Genomic DNA, 22,565 nt, shown 5'->3' with positions numbered 1-22,565 from the left:
CAAGTCCAACCATTCCTGTCCTGTGCTAAACCATATCCCTGAGCACCTCAACATGTGCTGCCAAAGGCTTTTATAAACCAATCAGTACTGTAGGTGATGGCAGCATTGCCCATCTAAACAAATATTACTCCTGGATCAAATCCTGGGATTGGTGGGAAACTCTCCCACCAGGGCCAGGTCTCACCTGGGTTTTGGTTGTGTTGGGTTTTTATTAAGAATATGTTTATTTATATCCCTCAGTTTTCACTCTGCTAAACAGCAACAAGAACAGAAGGGAGAGGGACAGGTTGCAAAATTGGGGCTGAGTAAAAGAAATGGTGTTTCATATGACTAGCAGTTCATTGCCACGAGATGTAATTAAAGCCAAACCCTTAGAAATTCTCAAGTGGATTATCACTTTTATAGATGATTGGAAAAGTACCCTTCAAAACACTTTTTAAATGAACCAAAAGCTTATCCTGCAGGTCTTGGGAATGACTTTGTGTTACAAGATGCAGCAGGCTGCGTTGCACCCAATTCTTGTGCTGGAAACACCCAGCCTGGGTAACTGGGAAATAAGGCAGCAGACAAGATGCACTTCAGATCTCTCATTCTCTTACTTGGCTGAAGCCACACAGACACAGAGGACCTCACATGTACTTGACACATCAGGAGGATCTCTCTTGCTAAATGGTATTTGTTGCCCTGACAACAGCACGCAAGCATTATTTATTAGTTCATAAATTATTGATAATCCTCTAATTTGTGTGTGATGGGAGGAAGTTGGTCTGTGAGTAAGTTATAAATGGAAGGTTATCAACAGCTTGTAGAAGTTGAAGGTAACTCTATATATAGCTGGTCCTGTGTTTCTTACCCTCCAGTGGTGCAAGTGCAGGGTGAGGAATCTCCCACAGCCATGAGTTTCTACTGCTGTTTATGTATAATAATTAGTCCATTTTAGTTTGATTGGTCAATCAACTGCAAAGAGAGAACAGGAGCTTTTAAGACTATTTCCTAATTATATACAGAGTACAGAGAGTCTGAGTGTACACTGGAATGGGTTTTTATCACAAATTCTTGGGTGGGAAAACAGAAAATTTTGTAAGTTCAGTAAAAGACAAAACCCTTTTTCCTTTAAAAAGCAGGAATTGGTCTTCCCCAGTTTGCATCTGACACAGAACATGGTTCAGCTTATCTACGTAACTCTGACAATATACTTCTGAAGAGGTATTCTGTATTTCATCAGAGACCAGAAGAAAAAGACTTCTGGCCAATAGCAAGAGAGAGTTTTACTCCTGCCCTGCTCCATGTGCTTCATTAGGGTAATTAATTACCCCGCTTGCAAACCAGGTGATGTTTCATCAGTGTCAGACCCAGCATCTCCCAGCAGCTGTGAAGAGACTGTAAGGATGTCTCAGGATCCAGAGCAGGTTTCAATAGGAGAGTCTCCTGATAATGAACCAAGGAGGATTTAAGCTTTTTCCCTCAGTGTGTTCTTTGTTTACACAAACTGGATATTTGTTTTTAATGTTACTGTTCAATTTGATCTGCTTTTATTTGTCAAATAAGGGCAGCCTATAATTTATTTATCATAATTAGATACTTTAAAATCTAGCTAGTGATACTGTCCTTTGGTGCACAGCCTTAAAATGGGTTCTGGCTCTCATTCTCACAACCAGTTGCTGGCTGGCACGTGGCCTAGTTAAACGTGTGCAGGAATGCAATTTTCACCTCCAAGTGTTAAGCATCCCTACCAGTTAAAAATAATCCCTGCAGAGAAAGTGTAGCTGGTGACTACTCAGATATAAAGGCAGAAATACTCCTCTCTTTCTCAGCAACTGCACTGAATGTTTCCCACATAATTTATTTTACATGGCTCTGCTGTTCTCAATCACTTGATCACAATCAGGATCTTTTTTCAGCCTTGCTACAGTTGATTTGTACTCTGGATGGAACAGGAAATGTAATCCAAAGGGAAATAGCTGTGGAATAGCTCAGCATGAAGAGTTAAGATGAACAGAAGTATTAGTAAAAAGTTTTGGGGGCAGGAGGCTAAACATGTACCTTTGGAATGGAGAGAGAACAGAGAATTATAAATACCAACAAAAAGTCAATACAGCAAAATGACCTTTTGTTCTAGATGAATATGTTCAACAGAGCTCTGAAGTCTGAATCAGATTTAAATAGTCATATCACCAAAATGAATAAGAATTAAGAAGGTAAATTAATTCCTAAGGGAAATCACTGTAGATCTCATTAGTTCAGGAACAAGATACCTTAAAACTTTTAATTAAAGATAATATTTACTGCAAATGAATAAGAGTTGGCAGGTTTCAGCAGAAACCATAATCTCATTTATGCAAAGTTTTCTTATATTAAGGCAGACATCATTAATCTCATTGGAGATGCCCTCCAGACTGACAGCGCTGTAGCACCGAGGTGATTTCTCACAGAAGTCTTTTTATCTACACAAAAGAAATCTAACTCAAGCAGACACAAACCATAAGAAGGCCCGAGCAATTAGAGATATCACTCTGTGCAAATAGAGTACTGACTTCAGCGTGTTAGTGAGCCTCTCATAATGAGCTCACTTCTAACGGGGCCCATCTTCCAACCAGCAGCCAAAAAAATTCCCAACACCTAGAACTCACAGGGCTTAGCTACCTGCACAGTGAGCCAGCTCTGGGTCTGCTTGGACCTGGAAATTCCATCTTTGGGAGGCAGGAGTCTGCATAAAAGGAAACAAATATGTAGTTAGGTTTGGGTAGAGGACTGCAGACAAGTTAACCACAGTGAAAGAGACATTCATAGCATCACTGACTGGTCTGGGTTGGAAGGCACCCCAAGGATCACAGAGCTCCAACCCCCTGCCACAGGCAGGGCCACTAACCTCCAGGCCTGGAGCTACACAAGGTTGCCCAGGGCCCCATCCAACCTGGCCTTGAACACCCCCAGGGACAGGGCACCCACCCCCTCTCTGGGCAGCCCCTTCCAGCCCCTCACCACTCTCTCTGGAAAGAGAGAGCCCCCCACAGCCTTCTCTTCTCCAGGCTGAACCAGCCCAGCTCACTCAGCCTCTCTCTGTAGGGGAGCTGCTCCAGCCCTCTGATCATCTTCATGGCTCCTCTGAAGAAGCCACACCTTTCTTGTATTGGGGCCCCAGCTCTGGACACAGGACTCCAGATGGGGCCATTGTGGGAGGATAAAACTCCAGGGGATAAGAATTTGCAGGATTTTCTACTTGATGCATTCATTATGTTAAAGAAAATTCACCTTGCTGGTTGGTAGCAAGTGGTAAGTGAACATCTAGCACGCTGTGTTACAGCCATTAATGAACTGCTGTAATAGCAAACCCCAAATTGATCTGGGCCACCTGCCTATTAATCAGAATATAATGACCAGTAATTAATAAATGAGCACTGTATATGCCCAAGGCACTGCATATTACATTTATAGGATCTGTAAGCTATTCAGAGGAGTTTTAAAGAGCATTAAAATCTGTGGGATTGAAAGACTTTAGGATGATATTACTACAACATTTGTAGTACTTCTGTGTGCGGTTTGAGAGCAGGCTTGAATTCTGTCTGTGAGCAATGAGAAAGTTCTTTGATAACATCATAACTGGCACAAGATTTCGTTATAAGAAGCCCCAAAGCGGCAGAGTTCACTTCCATGACTGCCGCCTGATTTGCTTTATTTGCTAATCTTTCATCAGGAATGTACAAACAATTCACAGGCTTCCCCCAGATAATCAATGGGTAACCCTTTTTCTGTCATCCCTCCCTGCCCACCAGTCAGTCAGCATAAACGTTTGCGCTGTAACAACTGCTCAAACTTGGGAGTGCATCTTAAGGCTGCAATATCACCACTTGCTGGGATCTAAAGGGAAGTCTACATCAGGAGACAGCAAAATCAATGCTCACCCGATTATGGGTATTTTTCAAAAATATTGCAGGCTCAGTTCATTCATCTTTTATGTCGGTTTTTCCACTTTGGGCCAAATAGCAGCACAGCTGCTTCTGCAGCATGATGGATCTTAGTGGAACGGAGGATCTGCTTTCTCCACTGCCATATAAATAATCCGACGCTCTCTAATCGTGCCAGGTTATCCAGGGCACAGCGTTCTAGCCTTCCCCTAAAAGCTGGGATGTTTAAAGAGATGTAAGGAGAGGAGGGAAGAGACTTCAGCCGCCCCTCGACAGGAGATGGAAGAGAGGAAACAACCCCCAGGCTCACAGCACTCAAAAACTTGGCATTTAGACCAGGAGAGTTTTTCCAAACACATAAATGGGTCTTTTTCCACAATTCTCCCATTTTATGAAGGGTGAAGGGGAGATTCCTCTACCCCTGGTTCTTTCAAACCACTGTCCTCCAGAGGAAGTTTATATATAAGACAGTTCTTGTACACACCCCTACACATTCACACCCACTCCCTCTTCAGGAAACCTGGGTAACACGCCTCATGCATTTGCTCCATGCTTGTACTGAAACCTCCCTTTGGCGACCATGTCCAGTCATGGGGCTTGCTGAGGGGTCTCTCCTTTACAGATGGTTGTGGGACTCATTCTTCCTGCCGAAGAAAGAGCTCCTTTTTCCCTTCCCGTCCAGCCAGTAACCATAACCAGCCCGACTCCTGAAGCCAGTACACCCAAGCAATGCAGAACGAACTGCTGGCCAGGAGGTGACTGTGATAGAGCTTCAGAAATGGATATGGCTTGGGAGTGCATGAGAGGTGTGGAGCGAAAGGTGCTCCTGATCCATGAACGGCTGCGATGGCCACCTGCAGCCACAGTCATGGAGTCACTGGGGTTGGGAGAGACCTTTAAGATCACCGAGTCCAACCACAGCCTGACCCTGCCCAGCTCACCTCTAGACCATGTCCCCAAGCACATCCACTCACCTTTTAAACCCCTCCAGGGATGGTGACTCCACCACCTCCCTGGGCAGCCTGTCCCAGTCCCTGACAGCCCTTTCAGTACAGAAATTCTCCCTGATACCCGACCTAAATCTCCTCTGGTGCAGTTTGAAACCATTTCCTCTCATCCTATGGCTTGTCACCTGAGAGAAGAGACCGACCCCCACTTCTCCACCCCCTCCGTGCAGGTAGCTGTAGTCCAAGCAGCAGCAGCAGCAGCCAGGGGCAGTACCCTTACCGCGTCCCGGCCGCTGTTCTCCCCAGCTTTCCCTCCCGGGGGCAGCAGGCCGGGGCTGCCTTTGCCGCGGGCCGGCGTCGCCTGACAGCGGAGCGGCACTACCCGCCCCCAGGCTCCCGCCCGGTGCCGGGGGAGGCCGCCCGCCTCGCTTTATTCTGCTGCCATCTACTGGAAAACGCGCCGTTCTCCCCAACCCCGCCGGGGACGGGGCAGCGGCCGCCGCCGCCAGCGCCAGGCGGGAGCGGGGTGAAGGCTGGGCCTGCCCCCCCGCTGGGGCCTGCCCTCCCCCACCCGCCAAGCCGGGCCGGGCCAAGACGGGACTTGCGGGACCGTCCCCGCTGCCCGCCGGGCCTCGGCCCGACCCTTCCGGAGCGGGGCCGCACCGCGGCGCCAGTCGCCACAGCAACGGCGGCGCCCGGCGAGCCCCGCCCCGCCCTGTTCGTCACGCCGCGGCGGCCAGCGGCGGCCTCGGGTGGCGTCACGTGAGGCAACGGGCGCTGCCGTGAGGGGCCGGCGGGGCTGGCGACTCTCACACCGGCCGGGAGCTGCAGCCATGTTCGGCGGCCTGGGGCGCTGCTTCGAGGAGGATCCCTTCTTCCGGTGAGGGGCCGGACCCCCCCTCAGAGCCCCGGGGAAGGGGAAAGCCGGGGACGGGCCGCGGGGGGTGCGGGGTGGCGGGGCGGCTGCCGCCTGGAGCAGCGCTTGGAGGTTCCCCGGGGGACGCGTGTTCGCGCGGGGTCAAACCGCCACCCCGGCCGCGCTCCCCCGGTCACCCGAAGCAGCCGCCTCGGTCGGGACTCGCGTTGTCGGCGGCGCCGGGTGCCGGTCTGCTCGCGTGCCCCCTCAGTACCGCTCGCTGCACAGTCAGGGCTGCGCGATGTGACCGGGAGAACCGCCTCGCCTCCGCTGGGCTGAGTTTCTTGGTTTGGGGCTTTTTTCCTCCAGTTTGTTTAAAAAGGAACCAAACAAGGACAGTGCTGCGTGTTCCAGCTCTCCCGGCTTGAGTGGGTTTGGGTTTTTCCCTGGTATTTTTCCCTCAGGCTGCTGCTGAGCTCTCGCTGCTGGTGCCTGAGCTGAAGGTGCCCATGGCCAGGTGTTCTGGCGTTAAAGCTCGGGGAGGGCGGGTGTGACATCAGGAGGGCAAACTGGCCCCTCGTACCGACGGCTCGAGCGGGGTCGGTGCCTCCGCTCAGCAGGCACCGGGGTTGATTTCGTGCGGATGCCGCGTGTGCTGCCGCGGTGCCGGGGGTGGATAGAGCCTGTCTGTGTCAGTCACACTCCCAGATCGGTTTGTTCCCACGGGGAGTGCTGGGAGAGCCGAACCCGCTCAACTATCTCATGCCCTGGTTCATGTCTTTTGCCTGAAACTGTAATTTGTAGCCTAAATTTGGGACTGGAGGAGGCTGAAGCCTTTCTAAAGACAGGTACTTGCTGTGTGGAGCTCAACGAGGAGCAGAGGTGATGGAGAGTGCTGGCGGGTGGTGAGGCAGGCCGGGGCCAGAGGCCTTCTCCTGCATTTGTTGGCTGTGTCCTGGTTACAGGGTATTGCTGCTGAGATGCATTTGCACCTTCCCAAGTAGTGGGTAGTTTCTAAAGCTGTGTAATATGCTTGGCTCTGCAGAAGAACCTCTTCCCGGTGAGGGTGAGGGAGCCCTGGGACAGGCTGCCCAGGGGGTGTGGAGTCTCCTTCTCTGGAGAGATTCCAGCCCCGTCTGGACACCGACCTGTGTGACCTGTCCTAGGGACCCTGCTTTGGCAGGGGGTTGGTCCCTTCTGACCCCTGTGGCTCTGTGATTCTGTGAATACCAGTTGCTCTCTTACTGATTAGTTCTGTTCATTTTTATTGTGGCCACTGATGCGGTTTAAAACTGGGGGGCAGGGGGGGGAAGATTGCAGAAGATGGAGGAAGGGAGTGTGTGTGAAAGAGATGAAAGAGAGATGGATCCTGAGATTCATTTTCTTGGCACTGTCCCAGCCAATCTGTTTTGCATATAGTTAAGGAAATGAGCTTATTGCTTCAGATAAGATTAGCTTCCAAAATAGTGTCATAATAGGCTTCTGTTGCCTCGCAAGGAGAGGTTTTGACTGCCGAACTGGAAATAGTGCTGGGTGAAAAGAAACGTCTCCCTCCATGAGCAGCTGTCCTGGGGAAGCAGCAGTCAGTCAGTCAGGCAGGCAGGCAGAGTGCTGCTGGGCCCAGCAGAGGTTCACCCCTCATAGCCCAGGCAGCACAGAACAGAAGCTCCTTCTCCTCTCTGAAGCTTGGCTGGCTTCTGTTTTGAAATCACCAGGGCACAGCTTTGGGGTGATGGTGCCAGGTGCCGTCTCCAGGGTGATGCTGCGACTCCAGGCTTACCTAACTTCCTAGTTAAATAAAGGACTGATTTCCAAAGTAATAAACTGAATTTATTGTCCTAGGACACTGATTCTTTTATTCAACTGACAGGAAACATAATGTGCAGTTAGGAACAATGCCATGCTTTCACTGTAGCACTGTAGAGGGTTTCAGCTGGAATGCAGAGCCTTAAACTTTGGAGCTTAAGCCTGACTCTTAACTTGCCAAGTGAGGTTTATCTTGGTGCAAACCCTCCCTTGCATACGTGTTAGCAGCATCAGCCTTTTAATTTTTAATGTTTCACTCTCCATGTAGTGTACATATAGTATGTATATGTAATATATATACCTGTGTGAGATGCTAACAGGCTTGGAGGCTGAAGGATTTTGTTTCCTTTGGTGACCCTGCAAACACCTGGGTGTCAGGTGGTGGACAGACTAACTACTTGTTGGCCAGAATTGTGTTGCTGCAGAGTGGTGGAACAGCAGCTGTACAAGTCATTTGTCTCCATTCAGAGCTTAATTTTTAAAATAACATGGTGCTTAACATGTGAAGGGTACAAATTCTCTGTGCAAACCCCTTAGACCACCCCCTTGGTTCTTCCCCATGCCTTTATGCTGTAGGAGTGCGAAGTGTGCAGCAAGCACATCCTCCTTGTCCAAAGTAGCTTTCCCCACCCCCAGAAAAAGTCAGATTTGAAGTCTGATGTGATCAGTGGTAACTTAATGTGTTCTCCACCTGTTGCTTTGACTTACTAAATATGTTTATTTTTAAGGGTGACACTCTTCTTGGAGCCATGCTTTGAGTTTTAGTCATCAGAGATGTCAAGGTGGTAGGTTTAATTCCTTGGAAGCCTTGTCTGCCAGGCAGATCCTCTGTTGACTTTTCCTTGGCTTTGCCCTACCAAAACTGTAATCATCTCTTCAAGGCTTGACAACACTAGATCTTTTTATGAGTGGCTCCCTAAAATATCCTTAGGGAACTGGGAGACTTCACTTTAGTTCCTAAATGTGTCACCCCACAGTATATATCTTACTCCTGGTCTCTGACAGTAAGAAGCTGTATTTTTAAATTGTTTCTTAGACCTTTCTTTTTAAAAAAACACTCTAAACACCCCCCCACCCCCAACAAACCCCTCAGCTCTGGATGCAGCATGAATGCATCACATAGACACAGTGGAGTGGGAGCAGCCAAGAGGAGTTGCCAGAGAAATTGAAATAAGGCAAAAAGGGGCAGTTTGGAGGTTATTTTAGGTCAGGTGAGATGCATTGCAGCGTGTTATGCACACTAAATTCAACCAAATTTTATTATCTACATTAAATCTATGCAATCTTGTCATTATTATCATGTGTTGTAGGTAACTTATGAGTCTTCTACTTCTTTTGAACTGGAAGGTACTGGGAGAAGGTTAATTAGGTGTAAATTACTGATGGAATACAGTTCATGTGTGTTTGTGTTTTGACAACCAAACCCATCTGAAGTTTGTGGTGTCAAAATAGATTTGAAAAAGCAAGTGTGTGCTGTGGCAGCCCCTGTGTGCTTCCCTCCTCTTGGCTTGGGCAGGGACTTTTTCCATCTGTTCTTCATCCTGTGCAGGGTGAGGGGACACTGGATGTGTGTGAGCTGCTTATCACATTAGGGCTGAACTCAGAGCCAGCAGTCATGTGAGCTGCAGATCAGGGTCTGCTTAATGACAGTGGTGAAGCTCCTCTGGTTGCACTGGGGGGTTAATTATGTGCAGAGCTTAAAGGGACAGTTGTGTGGGGAAAAAAAGTCTTGTTTGAAAACCAATCCAGTGTTGGGTTTGTAAACTTATTTTTAACTTTAAGGCGGGGGGGGGGGGGGAAAGACTCATCAAATATGCCGCTTTGGCACCAGGAGACAGAACAAAGTGAATGAAGAGTCACAGAATCACCAGGTTGGAAAAGACCTTTAAGATCATCAAGTCCAACAGTTCCTGTCCTGTGCTAAACCAGATCCCTGAGCACCTCACCTACCCATCTGTTAAACACACCCAGGGGGGTGACTCAGCCCCCTCCCTGGGCAGCCTGTGCCACAGCCCCACAACTCTGACAGGGAAAAACTTTTCCCTCCCACCTGAGCTGACCCTGCCCTGGCACAGCTTGAAGCCATTTCCCCTTGTCCCATCTCCTGTCCCCTGGCTGAAGAGACCATCACCCACCTCTGCACCCTCCTGGCAGGGCAGTGGAGGTGGGGAGAAGGTCTCCCCTCAGCCTCCTCTTCTCCAGGCTGAACACCCCCAGCTCCCTCAGCTGCTCCTCAGAGGATTTGCCCTCCAGCCCCTTCCCCAGCCTGGTTGCCCTTCTCTGGACTCACTCCAGGACCTCAGTGTCCTTCTCATGGTGAGGAGCCCAGAACTGGACCCAGCACTCGAGGTGCAGCCTCACCAGTGCCCAGCAAAAGAGATCCAAGTGGCCATGTGGTGTGGAAACTAGCTTTGGTGGGACTGGAGATAAGGGGTGGGGAGGGCACGGAAGCTGTTTGGGAGACTTTGAAGGGCTGATTGGGTAAGGAAGACATCAGGGGAACAAGCTGAAGCTGTTCATCACCCTTTCATGGGATGTCACGGGGAAAGGGCCACAGTGTTCCTGGGGTGAGGTGTCTGGGAAGTGCCAGGCCATTGACAGGAAGGAGGATGAGGTGCTGTTAACTCCAAGGAAACATACCTGGGGATTGACTGTTGGTGTTGAAGTGGCTTTCAGTGGAGTGGCAAAGGGGAAAATTACTGGAGGTGAAGGGAGGAAACAAAGCATGACTTCTGCATGAAGCAGTCATTCTGTAGCCCTGGATGACAGGCAACAGACTGATGGTATCTTGTGCTTATGGCAAAATCATATTTGGCTCATTTTTTGGCCTCAGTTTGAAATACTTCATTCTTGTCCAAGTAGGGAATGCAAGGAATTAAATAACAGAGAGCTCCTTCAGCAGTGGTTTTCCTGCTTTGAGATTCCTAGTGAGGCTCTGTAGGCTTTTTCAATCAGAGACTGAGTGTTGAGAAAGAGGAGAGAACAGGGGGGAAACTAAGAGGAAAGTGATTGTTCCTAAGCAGAGGAAAAGGGGTGTGAGAACATGATTTACAGAGGGCAAAGGTGCTATAGTGGGTGGCTAAAGGAGATGGCACTCCCTTGACTGTAGACCACAGTGTATATATGTATTTTTTGAGTATCTGGGTCAAGGAGGATGAAAAGTAGAATGGGAATGATTTTGGGGTCAAAGGGAGGAATCTTGTGGGACGCGATGAGTTCAGTGAGTAGTACTGTGTGAAGCCTTGGGAGATGAAAGCAGAAAAAAGGGGGGAAAATTCTTACTGTGAAGGCTGGATGTAGAAGTGGTGATAAGTAAAGGTGGGTTTTATAGCTCCTGGCAGATAGTGAACATAGGCTGGTGTGAAAGATGGCTGCAAAGGATGCAATGTTGTTGGAAAAGATGAGGGAAGAGAAAAAGCAACGTGGAGACTGGAGCAACAAAGGCAGCTGAGAAGGCAGAAGAACTGAAATACCCAACTAACCTGTGAGATGGGAAGACAAGTGAAAGGAGTGAGAGTCTGTGAGGAACAGGAGGTCACCCAGTTGGGTCCTATTAAAGTAAAGAATTTGAATTAAAAACCCCATATGGAATGATTTAAACAATTGAGTTTTTTAAAATTTCAGAGCCATTTTATGTAGCTTGGAATAAAAGCCAATGACTTTCTGTGCCACATGCCTCTCTTCCAGGGATCCTTTTGCTGCACACCATGACCACCTGCGGCAGGTGATGAGAAGCTTCTCTGATCCCTTTGGACGAGACCCATTTCTCAGCCTAACAGATGGTGGGGAGAGAGCAGTAGATCGAAGAGCACGCCAGGACTCTCAGGTTGCTCTAAGAGGAAATGGCAGAGTAAGTGTTTTCTTAATCTCTGAGGATTGCTACAGGGAATTTGCATTTGCTGGCAGTATAGCTGGCTCCACGGTTCCATCTCTCTCTGGTCTGGTGGAAACAGAGGCCTGGCTCAGCTCTTGTGACCTTGGTCAGTGTTTCATCACTGAGCACAACGTGAATAATACCCCTCTCAGTTCCTTAATGGCCTGTTGTTTAAGCATTTATTACTTAGAACCAAGTTTGTCAGTGCTGTTAGGACTGATGGAAAACGTGTATGTTACTGAACACCCACTATACAAACTGTTTGGTTTAATAAATATTAGGGATTGAATGTTTCTCTGGTAGAAAGGTTTTAAAAATGTCAAAACCACTGAGCCTTCTCCAAATACTTAGTTCCTTTTTATGCTGACTTGACTTAAAAAAGGTGCCTTGATGTGTTTGTACCTTCACTCTGCACTTCAGTCTCTTGGGTCTAGTTATTTAGGTGAGTTTGATTTAACTCAAACCCGTGTCTCAGCCACCTAAATAGTATCTACACAGATACTTTGAACCCTGCTTCAGCTTTGCAACCGTGAATAAAGGCTTCACGTTCTGTATTTGGTCTGATTTTTAATGTTTCCTCTAGGTAGAAAGCTGTAAGATTGGGGGAAATTGATGCAAAACCCAGTATTTCTGTAAATTGCCACCTGAAAGGGAGAAGTTGGCAATAAGTAATAATAATAAAGTTTGATAAGCACAAAAGAATTCCACACCTGCTAAAATCTTTCCAGTATCTTATTGTTCCTCAGGTTTCACCTATGAGCTGTCAGATGTCAGAGAAGATTCAGCACTGATTATTTGAGCCTTAATGTTTTACATAAAGTATGTTTTCAACTCTCTGGCATGCAGGACAACTGTATCTTCTGCTTCTGCAGCTAAACCTCATCTAATTGCTGTGTTCAGAAAGGAAATATATTTGAAAGTTGATTCTTTTCTCACCAGCAAGGTAGATATTTTGCAGCTGAATGATCTCTTGCTTTTATGAATCACACTTTTTTCTAAACAAACAAACAAACCCAGTTGGAAGACAAGAGAGATTACAAGGGCTTGTGGCCCTCTGCCAGGTTTGGTGGTGGCTGTTCAAGCCTAGATAGCTGGAGCTTAATAAACATTGATGAGACATGGGCTGTCACCTACAAGTCAAAAGGGTAACTGTCAGATTCTTTCCTCCCTGCTCACAGGGTGCCAGTTTGTTTCCAGGCTGTTGCTGTGTTTAATTAGGGTGTGATCTTTCCTCTGCTGAGGCTTTAAATGCATAAACCCACATCAGAGTATTTCTTCCTTTAGGAAAGGAGTATGTTAAACCTTGCCCTAGTATCTTGAGGGTTTGCATCCCTTGTTCTTGGCAGTGATGGAGAAATGTGAGGCATAGAAAATGTTTATCTGGAGTTGCAGGAGGGAGTTAAAGGTGCAAGACTGCTGTGTTATTTTGATAAGCACAAAAGAATTCCACACCTGCTAAAATCTTTCCAGTATCTGAATGTTCCTCATCTTTCACCTACGAGTTGTCAGATGTCACGGGAGACTCAGCACTGATGATTTGAGCCTTCTAGTCTCAAACTCTTAAAAATAATTAGAAAAGGAAAATGTAGGAAAAGATGGATATCTTTACTGCCATGTAAAATACACCTGACTAAAATGATCCACACTTATTACTGGTGCTGTAATTCTATGTTCAAGTAAACTATAGCATGACTAGAACTGCTTTACCAGGGACAGAATTTGTTGCAGTGCCTCAGTGTGCATCAGTATGGCATCCAAATCTGAAAGAGCTTTTCCTTTCTCAAACATATTTGCAGTGTCATTTTTTAGCCTCTTGGTGAGGGAGGGAAGGAGGGAAAATGAGGTAAAACATTTTAAGAGATGCTGGTGTTTGGTTTTGTTTGGATATCTGGTTGTCATACGTGTAGTAGGCAACTATTTAACGACTTTTTATATGTATTCTAAGTTTATAAAGTCTTTGTAGCTAACAACTCTATTATTCCCAAGGATGTTCTCTTGCACTTGATATTTTTTTCTGACACTACATACTAGACAGAACTGCAGCCTGAAGGAGTTCATAAAGGGATCCAAGAATCGAATATTTCCTTCCTTTTGTACTTAGAAGTTATTGCAGAGCATTTGGTACTTCTGTCTACCCCATGTTTCTTTAGGTAGGCTTTTATAGAACTCCCTAGTCTTATTTTCCTGGAAGCATTGATGTGTATTCTAGCATCTCACCACCCTGTCATATAGGGATATTGGATATCAGTTGGTCAAACAGGAACTGTATTTGCCAGTGTTTATAGCTACATCTATTTATACCCCTGCAGAAGAATATAACTTGCTCATGGGGGATTTGCCTTTGGGTGGTTCTGTGTATGATGATAGATTTACCTAGAACTTCTTTGCAGTGACCTTTGAAACTGCTGACAAGTTAGACTCTGTTCTGCCTATTGCAAAGGATGTATGGATATTTTGGAGAAGAAATACCCTTTATGTTAATCTCTTGTAATACTTTGAGTGTTTGTGAACAGGTCAGCTGAATCACCTGATTATTTTTTAAAGCTATAAAATGTATGACAGCCTTGTGAAATTTAATTACATAGATTTACATTAAAGGGACTATGGGTTTGTTGATTTTTAATCAGCTTTCAGTGATGGAGTTCTGTTGCATGAGCAGAATGGGGAGTTTTGAGAGGAGCAGGTGATGTCTGAAGCACTGTGCCATACACACACGTTTCTCAGCTTCTAGTTCTATGTGCTTCTAGTACAGACATCTGAATATCAGTTGTTAAATATGATAACAGCTATCACAGTGCAATGTAATTAGTAGAAATATGTTATTTCTATATACCCAGACACTGCTTGATGTTATATTGCCAAGAACCTCTTGAGTTACTGTCTTTATTATAAGAAATATTTAATATCACCTGCACACTGGATACTGCTGGGTCTGATAACAGGTACAATAACTAAGACACTGGTCCTTTTTCTTCCAGGCAACAAGCTTCTCCTTCATGCCCTTCACAGGCTTTGGTAGAGTGGTTAGTATCCTAGGAGAATAATCTTTGTAGCTTGCTGCTCTGTGTATACTGTCTGTGTAACTAAAGCATGGACAAAGGCTGGTCTGGGTGTGCTTGCAAACTGCTTCTGTTGGTGTTTAGGTGGATGGAACAACGTGATTCAAAATCTTTTAAAGCTTTTTTCCCTGTATTAACCAAAAATGCTGGGGTAGGTTACACTGCTACCAAGGTTGGACAAATTATTACTTAACCTCTGGCTGTTCTGCTCAGTGATGGATCCCTTGGTGCTTCATCTCTGCTGGATAGGAACGAAGTAATCCTTCGGGAGAGACTCTGAACTCTGAGTGCTGCCTGTGGATGGATGCCAGTGCCTGGGTGTGATACCAACAAGACCTGTAGCACAGGTCACAGCTCAGACCAGCTTCTGCAGACAGAATTTCCACTGGAACTGGGCTTGGAGTGGTTTTCAGCTGTAGCTTGTTTGGCAGCTGGTATATCTTGTAAAAGCATGGGTCTTGCACATTTAGATCTGAAAAGTCATACTTGCTTCTTTATCTTCTGCAGAAACAGAAATTGGTGACTTTCTGAACACAGAAGTGTATTAGCTGGTCTCATTTTAACTGCACAAGCTATACTTTTACTCCCCCAATCTATGGCAAGTAACTCCATAGGTACAGCTGATGGCTGTGTCATCAGTTAACATCCAGATTTCTAACTGTAGAAGGCAGTTTTGTGAAGTTGCTGACACTTGCAGTGATTTCATGCCCTGTTGTATGGAATTATTGCCCAGAGGTAGTGATAACTCTCAAGGATTCAGATTTCTTGCTGTTCAAGAAACAAACGGAATATTTTTCTACACCTGAATTTTACTTAGTTTTAAATTTAAACAGCTATTTTTATTTTTATGCTTTTAAATACACAGCTATTTAAATGAGCTTATTTAAATATTATTCTATATATTTGCAGTAGTTGGAGGAACATGGGGGGGTTGCTATTGTAATTCTCATCCTGATGAGATACAGCATCTTAGTAGGGCAAATGGCTGTGACATGCAACATGCCAGCCTGCCTCTTGCCAAAGCTTTGCAGAGCCCCTGGGAGCTGTCTCACAGCCTCCTAATCTATGGACCTCCTACCTTTATCTTGCTCCTCTCACAACCTCCAACCTCTGTGGTGGTGGCACAGCAGCTCTCCTGGGTAGCACCTACATGTGCCCATGTCTGGAAGCTCACTAACCAGTGTGTGGTGGTTGCTTTTAATGAGCATCCTCTGCCCAGAGCTGCTCAAGTCAGAAACCAGATGGGCAAGGAGGGAGTTTGTAACGGGTCCTGAGGAGAAGCTCATAGCAGGAGAGGAAATGCATGAAAAGCAAAGGTGAAAATCATCATTATCATCTTTAACCTGCTGCACTGGACTGGAGCCCCGAGGAGGATAATCACTTGGGACAGCATTGCTGTCCTCTCAGATGGTCATGTAGAGAAAGGGTGAACTCTCCTACTCTCTCCCCATCTCTTTTTTCATTGTTTTCCTTCCAGGAGCTTCCATCAACACAGTCACTCTATGCCCTCAGCTACAGGTCCCACTAGTAAAATTCTCCACATAGAAACCTGTCATAGCATCCATCCTTTGTGCAACACCAGATCTTCTGATTCCATGTAAAAACAATGAATGTTTTGCTGGATACATCTGTAGCATCAAGTAATGAAGCTGCTAATAAAATGCCAGGTTATGGTTTGATTGATTCTTCCCTTTTTTGCTAAACTGCATTAAGGTATTGGCATGATAGAGGTAACTTGATCTTTGATGGACTGTAAGGTCATGTAGTACCTTCTACAGCAGGAGCTAGTTGGGTTAGAAAGTATCTGAAAATAGTTCTTACAGATTGGCAACAAGATGAGCATGTTTTGATATTTGATTATCTTCTTCTGTCTTCCTGTTGATTATCAAATCTTTCCCTTCTGTCTTACTGGTATCTCCAACCTAATGATCCAGCTCCCTGTGGTAGCATTCAGCTTTTAATTTGAAAAGTTGCATTTTGGCTTCTGTTTGTGTGAATTGGAGTCTCTGAGAACCTTTTTGATGGCCTGATTTGCATTAAAAATGCATGTGGAAAAAAACGAGAACTCCCAGGGTCTGAAGACTTTATTTTAATGTTAATGTCTTTCCTTCTGGCAGGATGCAGATTTTGGTGAGCCTTTTTTTGCAATGGACAGGATGATGTCAAATATGAGGAACAGCATGCTGGAAATGCAAAGGAAGTTTGTAAGTGTTTGTAAAAAAATATATATTCTAAAAATAATTGTATTGGAGAATGAGAGGTGCTTAAAATGCTACTGAGAAAGCTCTTCCAAGAAAAAGGTTACTAGGCTCAGGCAGATAGTAAGAATTCCACTCCCACCCCCTCCCAGGAGTTTATATGGTGGTTATAACAGTGCTGTCACTGATGATGTGCTAACAACACTACTTTAACTGTAGGCTTCACTCCCTGGGGTTTAGCACTGCTGTAAGTTATCTGGAGTCTGGCTGTTGCCAGAGCTGACACCTGAAGTGAAGGAGCAGCTTAGTGTTGCTGCACACTTAGAGCCCCACAACTGTGCAGACACCCAAATGCCACCCTGCATCTGGACTCACCTCAGATTTTATTTTCACTGCTGCAGCTTCTCCTCAGTGTTTGAAGATAACACTGATGCCTGTTATTAAGTGGCAGGGTGTATTTATGGTGTTTTATTGGTGCTGTAAAATGGCTTGTAACCCTTGTTGCTCAAGTCCTGGTTCACCTGAACTCTTTACACACCTTACTGTGTAAGACTGATGTAACCTGTAACATCTTCATTACTGACCTGTGCCAGGGCAAACACTGGAGCAGTTGCTACTGCTGCCTGTCCTTGTGTTTCCTGGTCTGGGGGGACCTGTGGCTGGACAAGGGTAGGACAAGAGTGAGGGTGTATCAAGTGCTGTGGTCTCTTCCCAACAGGCTGCATCTGGGGTGCCAGCACTGAGGGCTCAGTTTTCAGAGGGCTGTTCATTTTCATAATAAGTTAGTCTCAGAATGGAAGAATTACCTATTCTCCACAGGTTTTAATTTTTAGTAATACATCTGCCTTGCTTGCAGGATGACCTGTCCATCCATCCAGATGCACACACCTTCAGCTCCTCCTCTGTGATGACCTACTCCAAAGTAGGGGATGAACCACCAAAAGTTTTCCAAGCTTCAGCCCAGACACGCACAGCTCCAGGAGGTGTAAGTAGTGCTGACAAGCAGGTGGTCTCTAATTATGGAATCCAAGTTCTAGACCAAACCACAGTTTCCTTCAGGTTCTTTTTATTGGAGACAGTTACTCTTATAATTTAGAAAAATACATGTCTGTTTAAATATCACTCTATATTAAAGGCTTCTTAGGCTGAGGTGCTGTCTTCTCCTTTGTAATTTCTATGCTTTTAAGTATATGTCTAAATAAACTGTATGCCTGTCAAAGACTGGAAAAATCCAGTGCCAGGACAGCTGATTCTTTAAGGCTGTCTCCAAAATCTTTCTCTTTGCTATAATTAATCCTCCTCTTGCACATTTAAAATTCTATCTAAAGTGTAAGACAGCAAGAGGTGGTGTGTTCCTGCAGAGCATGGGTTCAGATCCTCCCTGTTACTCAAGCACTTCTAACTGCTTACGTAAGGCTGGGGATGGAGATGCCCTTTCCCTGACTTCCTTGCAGCTGTTCTGTCTAATCCTGCTAAGAAATTTGAATTTGAACCCTGAAGCCAGGTCCCTGAAAGACTATATGTGAGCAGCAAAAGCCCTGAGACAGGATTGGCTGGGGGATGTGTTCAAGTTCAAGCAGACACTCAGTTATCAAAAAGGTTCTAATAATACACCTCTGAACACAGTGATAAGTGGTTGCCTGGGTTTCAAGCCAGTCAACACGACAACCTAGAAATTAGTTGTCCCTTCAGGCTGAGAATATTGGCATCGGCTGTTCTTCGTTCTGTTGTCAAGGAGAAGGTTGAAGACTTGTCTGCACGTAGTATATTTAGACTAAGGGGTTTTTTTTTCTTCCTCAGCAATTAATATCCAGTGTGCACATTAGTTGCTTAGGAAGCTTTAGGTGTTCTCAGTGAATTTTCCTCTCTGTTGGCAAAAATAAAGTAGATTTAATTTGTGCTTTGTGGCTGTGTTTTCAGCCAACACAGTCAATGGGACAGTTAGAAAAGCCTGTAAAACCTAACTTTATTCAGAAGATACAAAACCTTTGGGGAAGAAAAAAAGGTTTTTTTAAAAATCCAATTAGCTGCTTTCTTTTATTTTTGGTTGGAAGGACACTTATTCCTTTTCTTGTGCAGGTTAAGGAGACAAGAAAAGCACTTAAGGATTCTGAAAGCGGACTGGAAAAAATGGCTATTGGTCATCATATTCATGATCGTGCTCATGTCATTAAAAAATCAAAGAACAGCAAGACTGGAGATGAAGAAATGAACCAGGAATTCATCAACCTGGATGAAAGTATGTCCTTTCATGCAGGTCTCTAATGGGCTTTACTCTGTTGGCTCACGTACTGATTTTGAAGTTCCAGCTTGAGGCATCTTAAGGGGACTGTTCTTTTCAGACAGTCTGAGAATCTGCAGCTCTGGTTTCCTTAATGATAGAAATCTGGACAACCTAAGTTAAGAGTTAGGCTTGAAAATGCAATGTTATAATGCAGTCAGTGCCATTTGTACAATGGCTGCTCGTATTTGAAAGTCCTTTGAATGATATTTTATGGTTTCAAACAAAGTTCCAACAGAATTTACAATTTGCTGTGTGTTTGTGGCTAATAAGCAATACATCTTTCAGAGATGTGTGGTTAAAATGTCCAGGTACTCTTACAACTCAGGGACTTTCAGATCTCTTTATTTATCTCCCAAACACAAACCTACTGGCAGTAAGCTTTTCCTTGTCTTTTACAGAAATAATTTGCAGGCCACGTGGAGAGTCATGGACACCAAGTTTTATACAGCCCTTTCCCCATCTTGTTTTGCACTGATCTAAAATAAAAAGTCAATGTTGTTTTTCAGCTGAGGCCCAGACCTTTGATGAAGAGTGGCAGAAAGAGATTATGAAGTTCAAGCCATCTAGAACCAGAGGCACTTTAGAAGCTCCAAAATACAGGAGTATTCATCACATACCCACAGACAGTGGGCTAAGAAGGTAAAAACCAGTTTCCTACTGGAATAAGGAAATACTAGCAGCAGGGTGAAAGCTCAGTTCTGAAGCAGTCTGTTTGTGAACAGAGAACACTTACTGGCAGTCTGAGGAGAAATAGAATGACTCCTCTTCTCTGCATGCCACAGGAAACAGTGTAAGGCAGGACACGTGTTGTAGCTGCCCTGTGGTCACTAAACTGGGTTGGTTGGGTTAAGGTAGAACCCTTATTGAGGGCTGGGTTGATCTGTTCTCTTGGGTGAAAGAAAGGACATCTTCTGTGTGGTTGGAGACAGACATGCCCCTCTCTTCAGAGTTAGATTTCAGGCGAGACCTCATCTAATCTTCAGATCAGGCCTGTGTGGGAACCAGGACTTTATCTGTGAATGCAGGAGGTCCCGTGCACAGAGTGCTGCCTGCCAAGCTTTAGGTGTGGTCGTCTCACTGTGACGCCTTTATCAGTTGCATGTTTGGCAGAGAAGGCTGCAGAAGGAAACTACTGTAAACTACACCAAGCACTTTCCCTCTGGCACCTCTTCAGCTCTAGAGGTTTACTACAGAGGCTGGTTAGCCTTCAGTTTCAGTTTTCAAACTAAGCTGTTTCTCCTCATCACGTGTGCAAGAGACGCTTCAACTCCATGGTGGTCACAGTGGAAGCAGTTTTAGAGGGGGAGAGTCAAAGTCACTTTAGCCTTGCAACTGAAAGAACTGTACCTCCACATCAGTAATGAACAAGATGTGTGTTCCCCCACCCTCAGATTGTACAGTGGTTGTGATTGTTGCTGGTTTTTTTGTTTCAGGGAGAAACCACTTGCACTTGCTGGGTCCAGGGAGCCCAGAGTTTCTGCAGAGAATCTCAGCGTGAAAGGAAAGCACATCCCTGTCAAAAGCAGCAAGAAATAAATTGGTTCCCTTCTCTATGCAAGTGGAGATTCTTCAGAGCAGATAATGGTGCTGTGTTGCTTATGTTGATACAAGTGTACACGGATCTATGACCAATCTCTGTGTGTGGTTTTAGGAAGCATTAGTGTGCCTTGTTACTGCGACTGTTGACAGCTCAGTGTTCTGTAGAACTTTGGATCCCTGGTAAAACCATCTAGTTTCAGTCAATCTAAAACCCAACAACTTTCCACTTAAAAGCACTTTAATGCATTACCACTAATTCTGTTTTAAAAACCCCACACTGATTTGCAAGATCAACTGTTTCAACTAGACCAGTCCCAGACTTCTCATTGTCTGGCAGTGAAACTCCTTTTTCCCCTACTCTTAACTTGCACAGACAGTAAATTCTCTTTTTATTTTGTGTGGCTGAAATAATAATTTTCTAGGCGATTAAATGCACTATCACCAATATATATATATATATATATCTTTAAAATCAGATTGTCAGTTGTTACAGAATCCCCAGATTCACCTGGATTTAACACGAAGAAAAGTGAGAGGAAAATACTGAAGTGACAAATACTTTAAATAAATAAGAGTTAGTCTGTCGGTGTTCTTAGGTTCCTAAGCTGGGCTTGTGTCCTACTTGCATCTCCTATTTTCTGTGCCTAAGCATCAGGTTTGTATTTCAGAGCCTTTGTGCACTTTGTTTGGAGGTGGCCCATTATTTTTCATTCTTGTAGTAGCTTGTAGTAGCTTTTGAGTTGTTATGTAATAATACCACTGTGTCTGTGTCCTCTGAAACTCAGCTGTAACTATTAGTTACTCATCAGAAAAATATGTGGGAGAAGCTGGTGGAGTAGGCAGAGTTTAACTAGGTAAGGTGTGACTACCCCATTTCCTCACTTCTGCAAAGGTAAGAGCCCTGCGTAGAGGGAATTGCTCCCCCCTCAGCTGAGAAAAGATATGTCTGTATTTCCTCTTTTAGTGGGTGTAGAATGATCCAAAATCTACTGCTTGATCTCCCTTGATGTTGTTCTTGTTTGGTTGAAGAATCTGCTGCTTTAGAGAAAAGCCAGGGGTGGGACTGTGAACAGGAAAGGTCTCTGTATCAGAAGCACTAAGTTTGTATCTGGTTTTGTTATGTGGAATTGCCCCGTGTTGTAGTGTAAATAGCTTCTGTAGACTATAATGTTACAGCATTAGCACTGTAGAGTGTAATTCAAGGCTCAAATGTTACAGTGAGCCTTAAAAAGGTGGTATTTATATGATAAAATAGGGTTAGTAAGTTAACATATTTTTCTGGCTGAAAAGGAAGTGGCCTTTCAATCCTACTTTCCTGCTGATTCCCCAGATGATTTAATTCAGTGTTTATTCACGTGCAGAAATAACCAGGAGTACTTTCATCAACCTCTGACAAAGCAAAGGCAACTGTTTTTCTGCTTGTTCAATGCCACGGCCTCTCCCCTTGATGGGAGGACATACCTGGTGGCAGTAAGTTTGTGCTGTTGAACCATTCGAGGGGCAGTCAGGGTGAGTGGGTTGGTAAGGGGGTAGCAGCCTTGGACAGAGCTCTGTTGCTACAGTCAGAACCATAAGGATGCTTTGACTTGCCTTAAAAAGAGTGAGCACAACTCCAGGGCCCTGTCTTCTGTGGCCTGAGGAGAGCACTGATTTTGCAGGTGGCATCAGTGAGAATGTGAGGCCGTGGAGGTGTTTTCTGGGTATGTCACTTGAATTTCCCAGCAATAAGCAGCATTTGTCATGTTGTGACTTTAGCAGCAGCACTGGAGAGATGCTGTTTAGCAGAGGATACTATTAATCTGACCACCTTTGTCTGTGCTTTACGGAGATGAAGGTACATGTGTGTAATCAGTAACCCAAGTACATACTCTGGTGTTAAAAGCATCGAGCAAAGAGGCTAATTCATTACCTGTGCCCCAGATATGCAAAGCAACGCTCTGAAGTGAGATCAACTGTTGTGTGTAGAAACATCTGCACCTGTAATTCCTTATTAAAGCCATTTATTACTTGTGGCTGTGTCTTGGCTTACTCTGCGCCTGCCCCGTTACTAACTGGGCTGCCTGGAGCCCGCCTTCCCTGTCAGCAGCACCGGCAGCA

The 22,565-nt window shown here is 45.3% G+C and overlaps 1 protein-coding gene across 1 annotated transcript; it reads left to right on the top strand.

Annotated features, from left to right (window-relative positions):
* Positions 1 to 5,685: 5,685 nt before the first annotated feature.
* MLF1 (myeloid leukemia factor 1) lies at positions 5,686 to 22,480 on the top strand (the record flags this gene model as incomplete). Its single annotated transcript, XM_084267662.1, has 8 exons — positions 5,686 to 5,732; positions 11,202 to 11,364; positions 14,367 to 14,411; positions 16,565 to 16,651; positions 17,502 to 17,630; positions 18,725 to 18,884; positions 19,436 to 19,568; positions 20,363 to 22,480. The coding sequence occupies 8 exons, from the start codon at positions 5,686 to 5,688 to the stop codon at positions 20,463 to 20,465; spliced, it is 867 nt and encodes a 288-aa protein (XP_084123788.1). The 3' UTR covers positions 20,466 to 22,480.
* Between the last annotated feature and the right edge of the window lie 85 nt (positions 22,481 to 22,565).

Source organism: Gallinula chloropus (genome assembly GCF_964237585.1).
Source record: "Gallinula chloropus genome assembly, chromosome: 8".
In the NCBI taxonomy this organism is placed as follows: Eukaryota; Metazoa; Chordata; class Aves; order Gruiformes; family Rallidae; genus Gallinula; species Gallinula chloropus.
The sequence above is the reverse complement of the archived record's forward strand: the minus strand, read 5'-3'. Positions and strand labels throughout refer to the sequence as shown.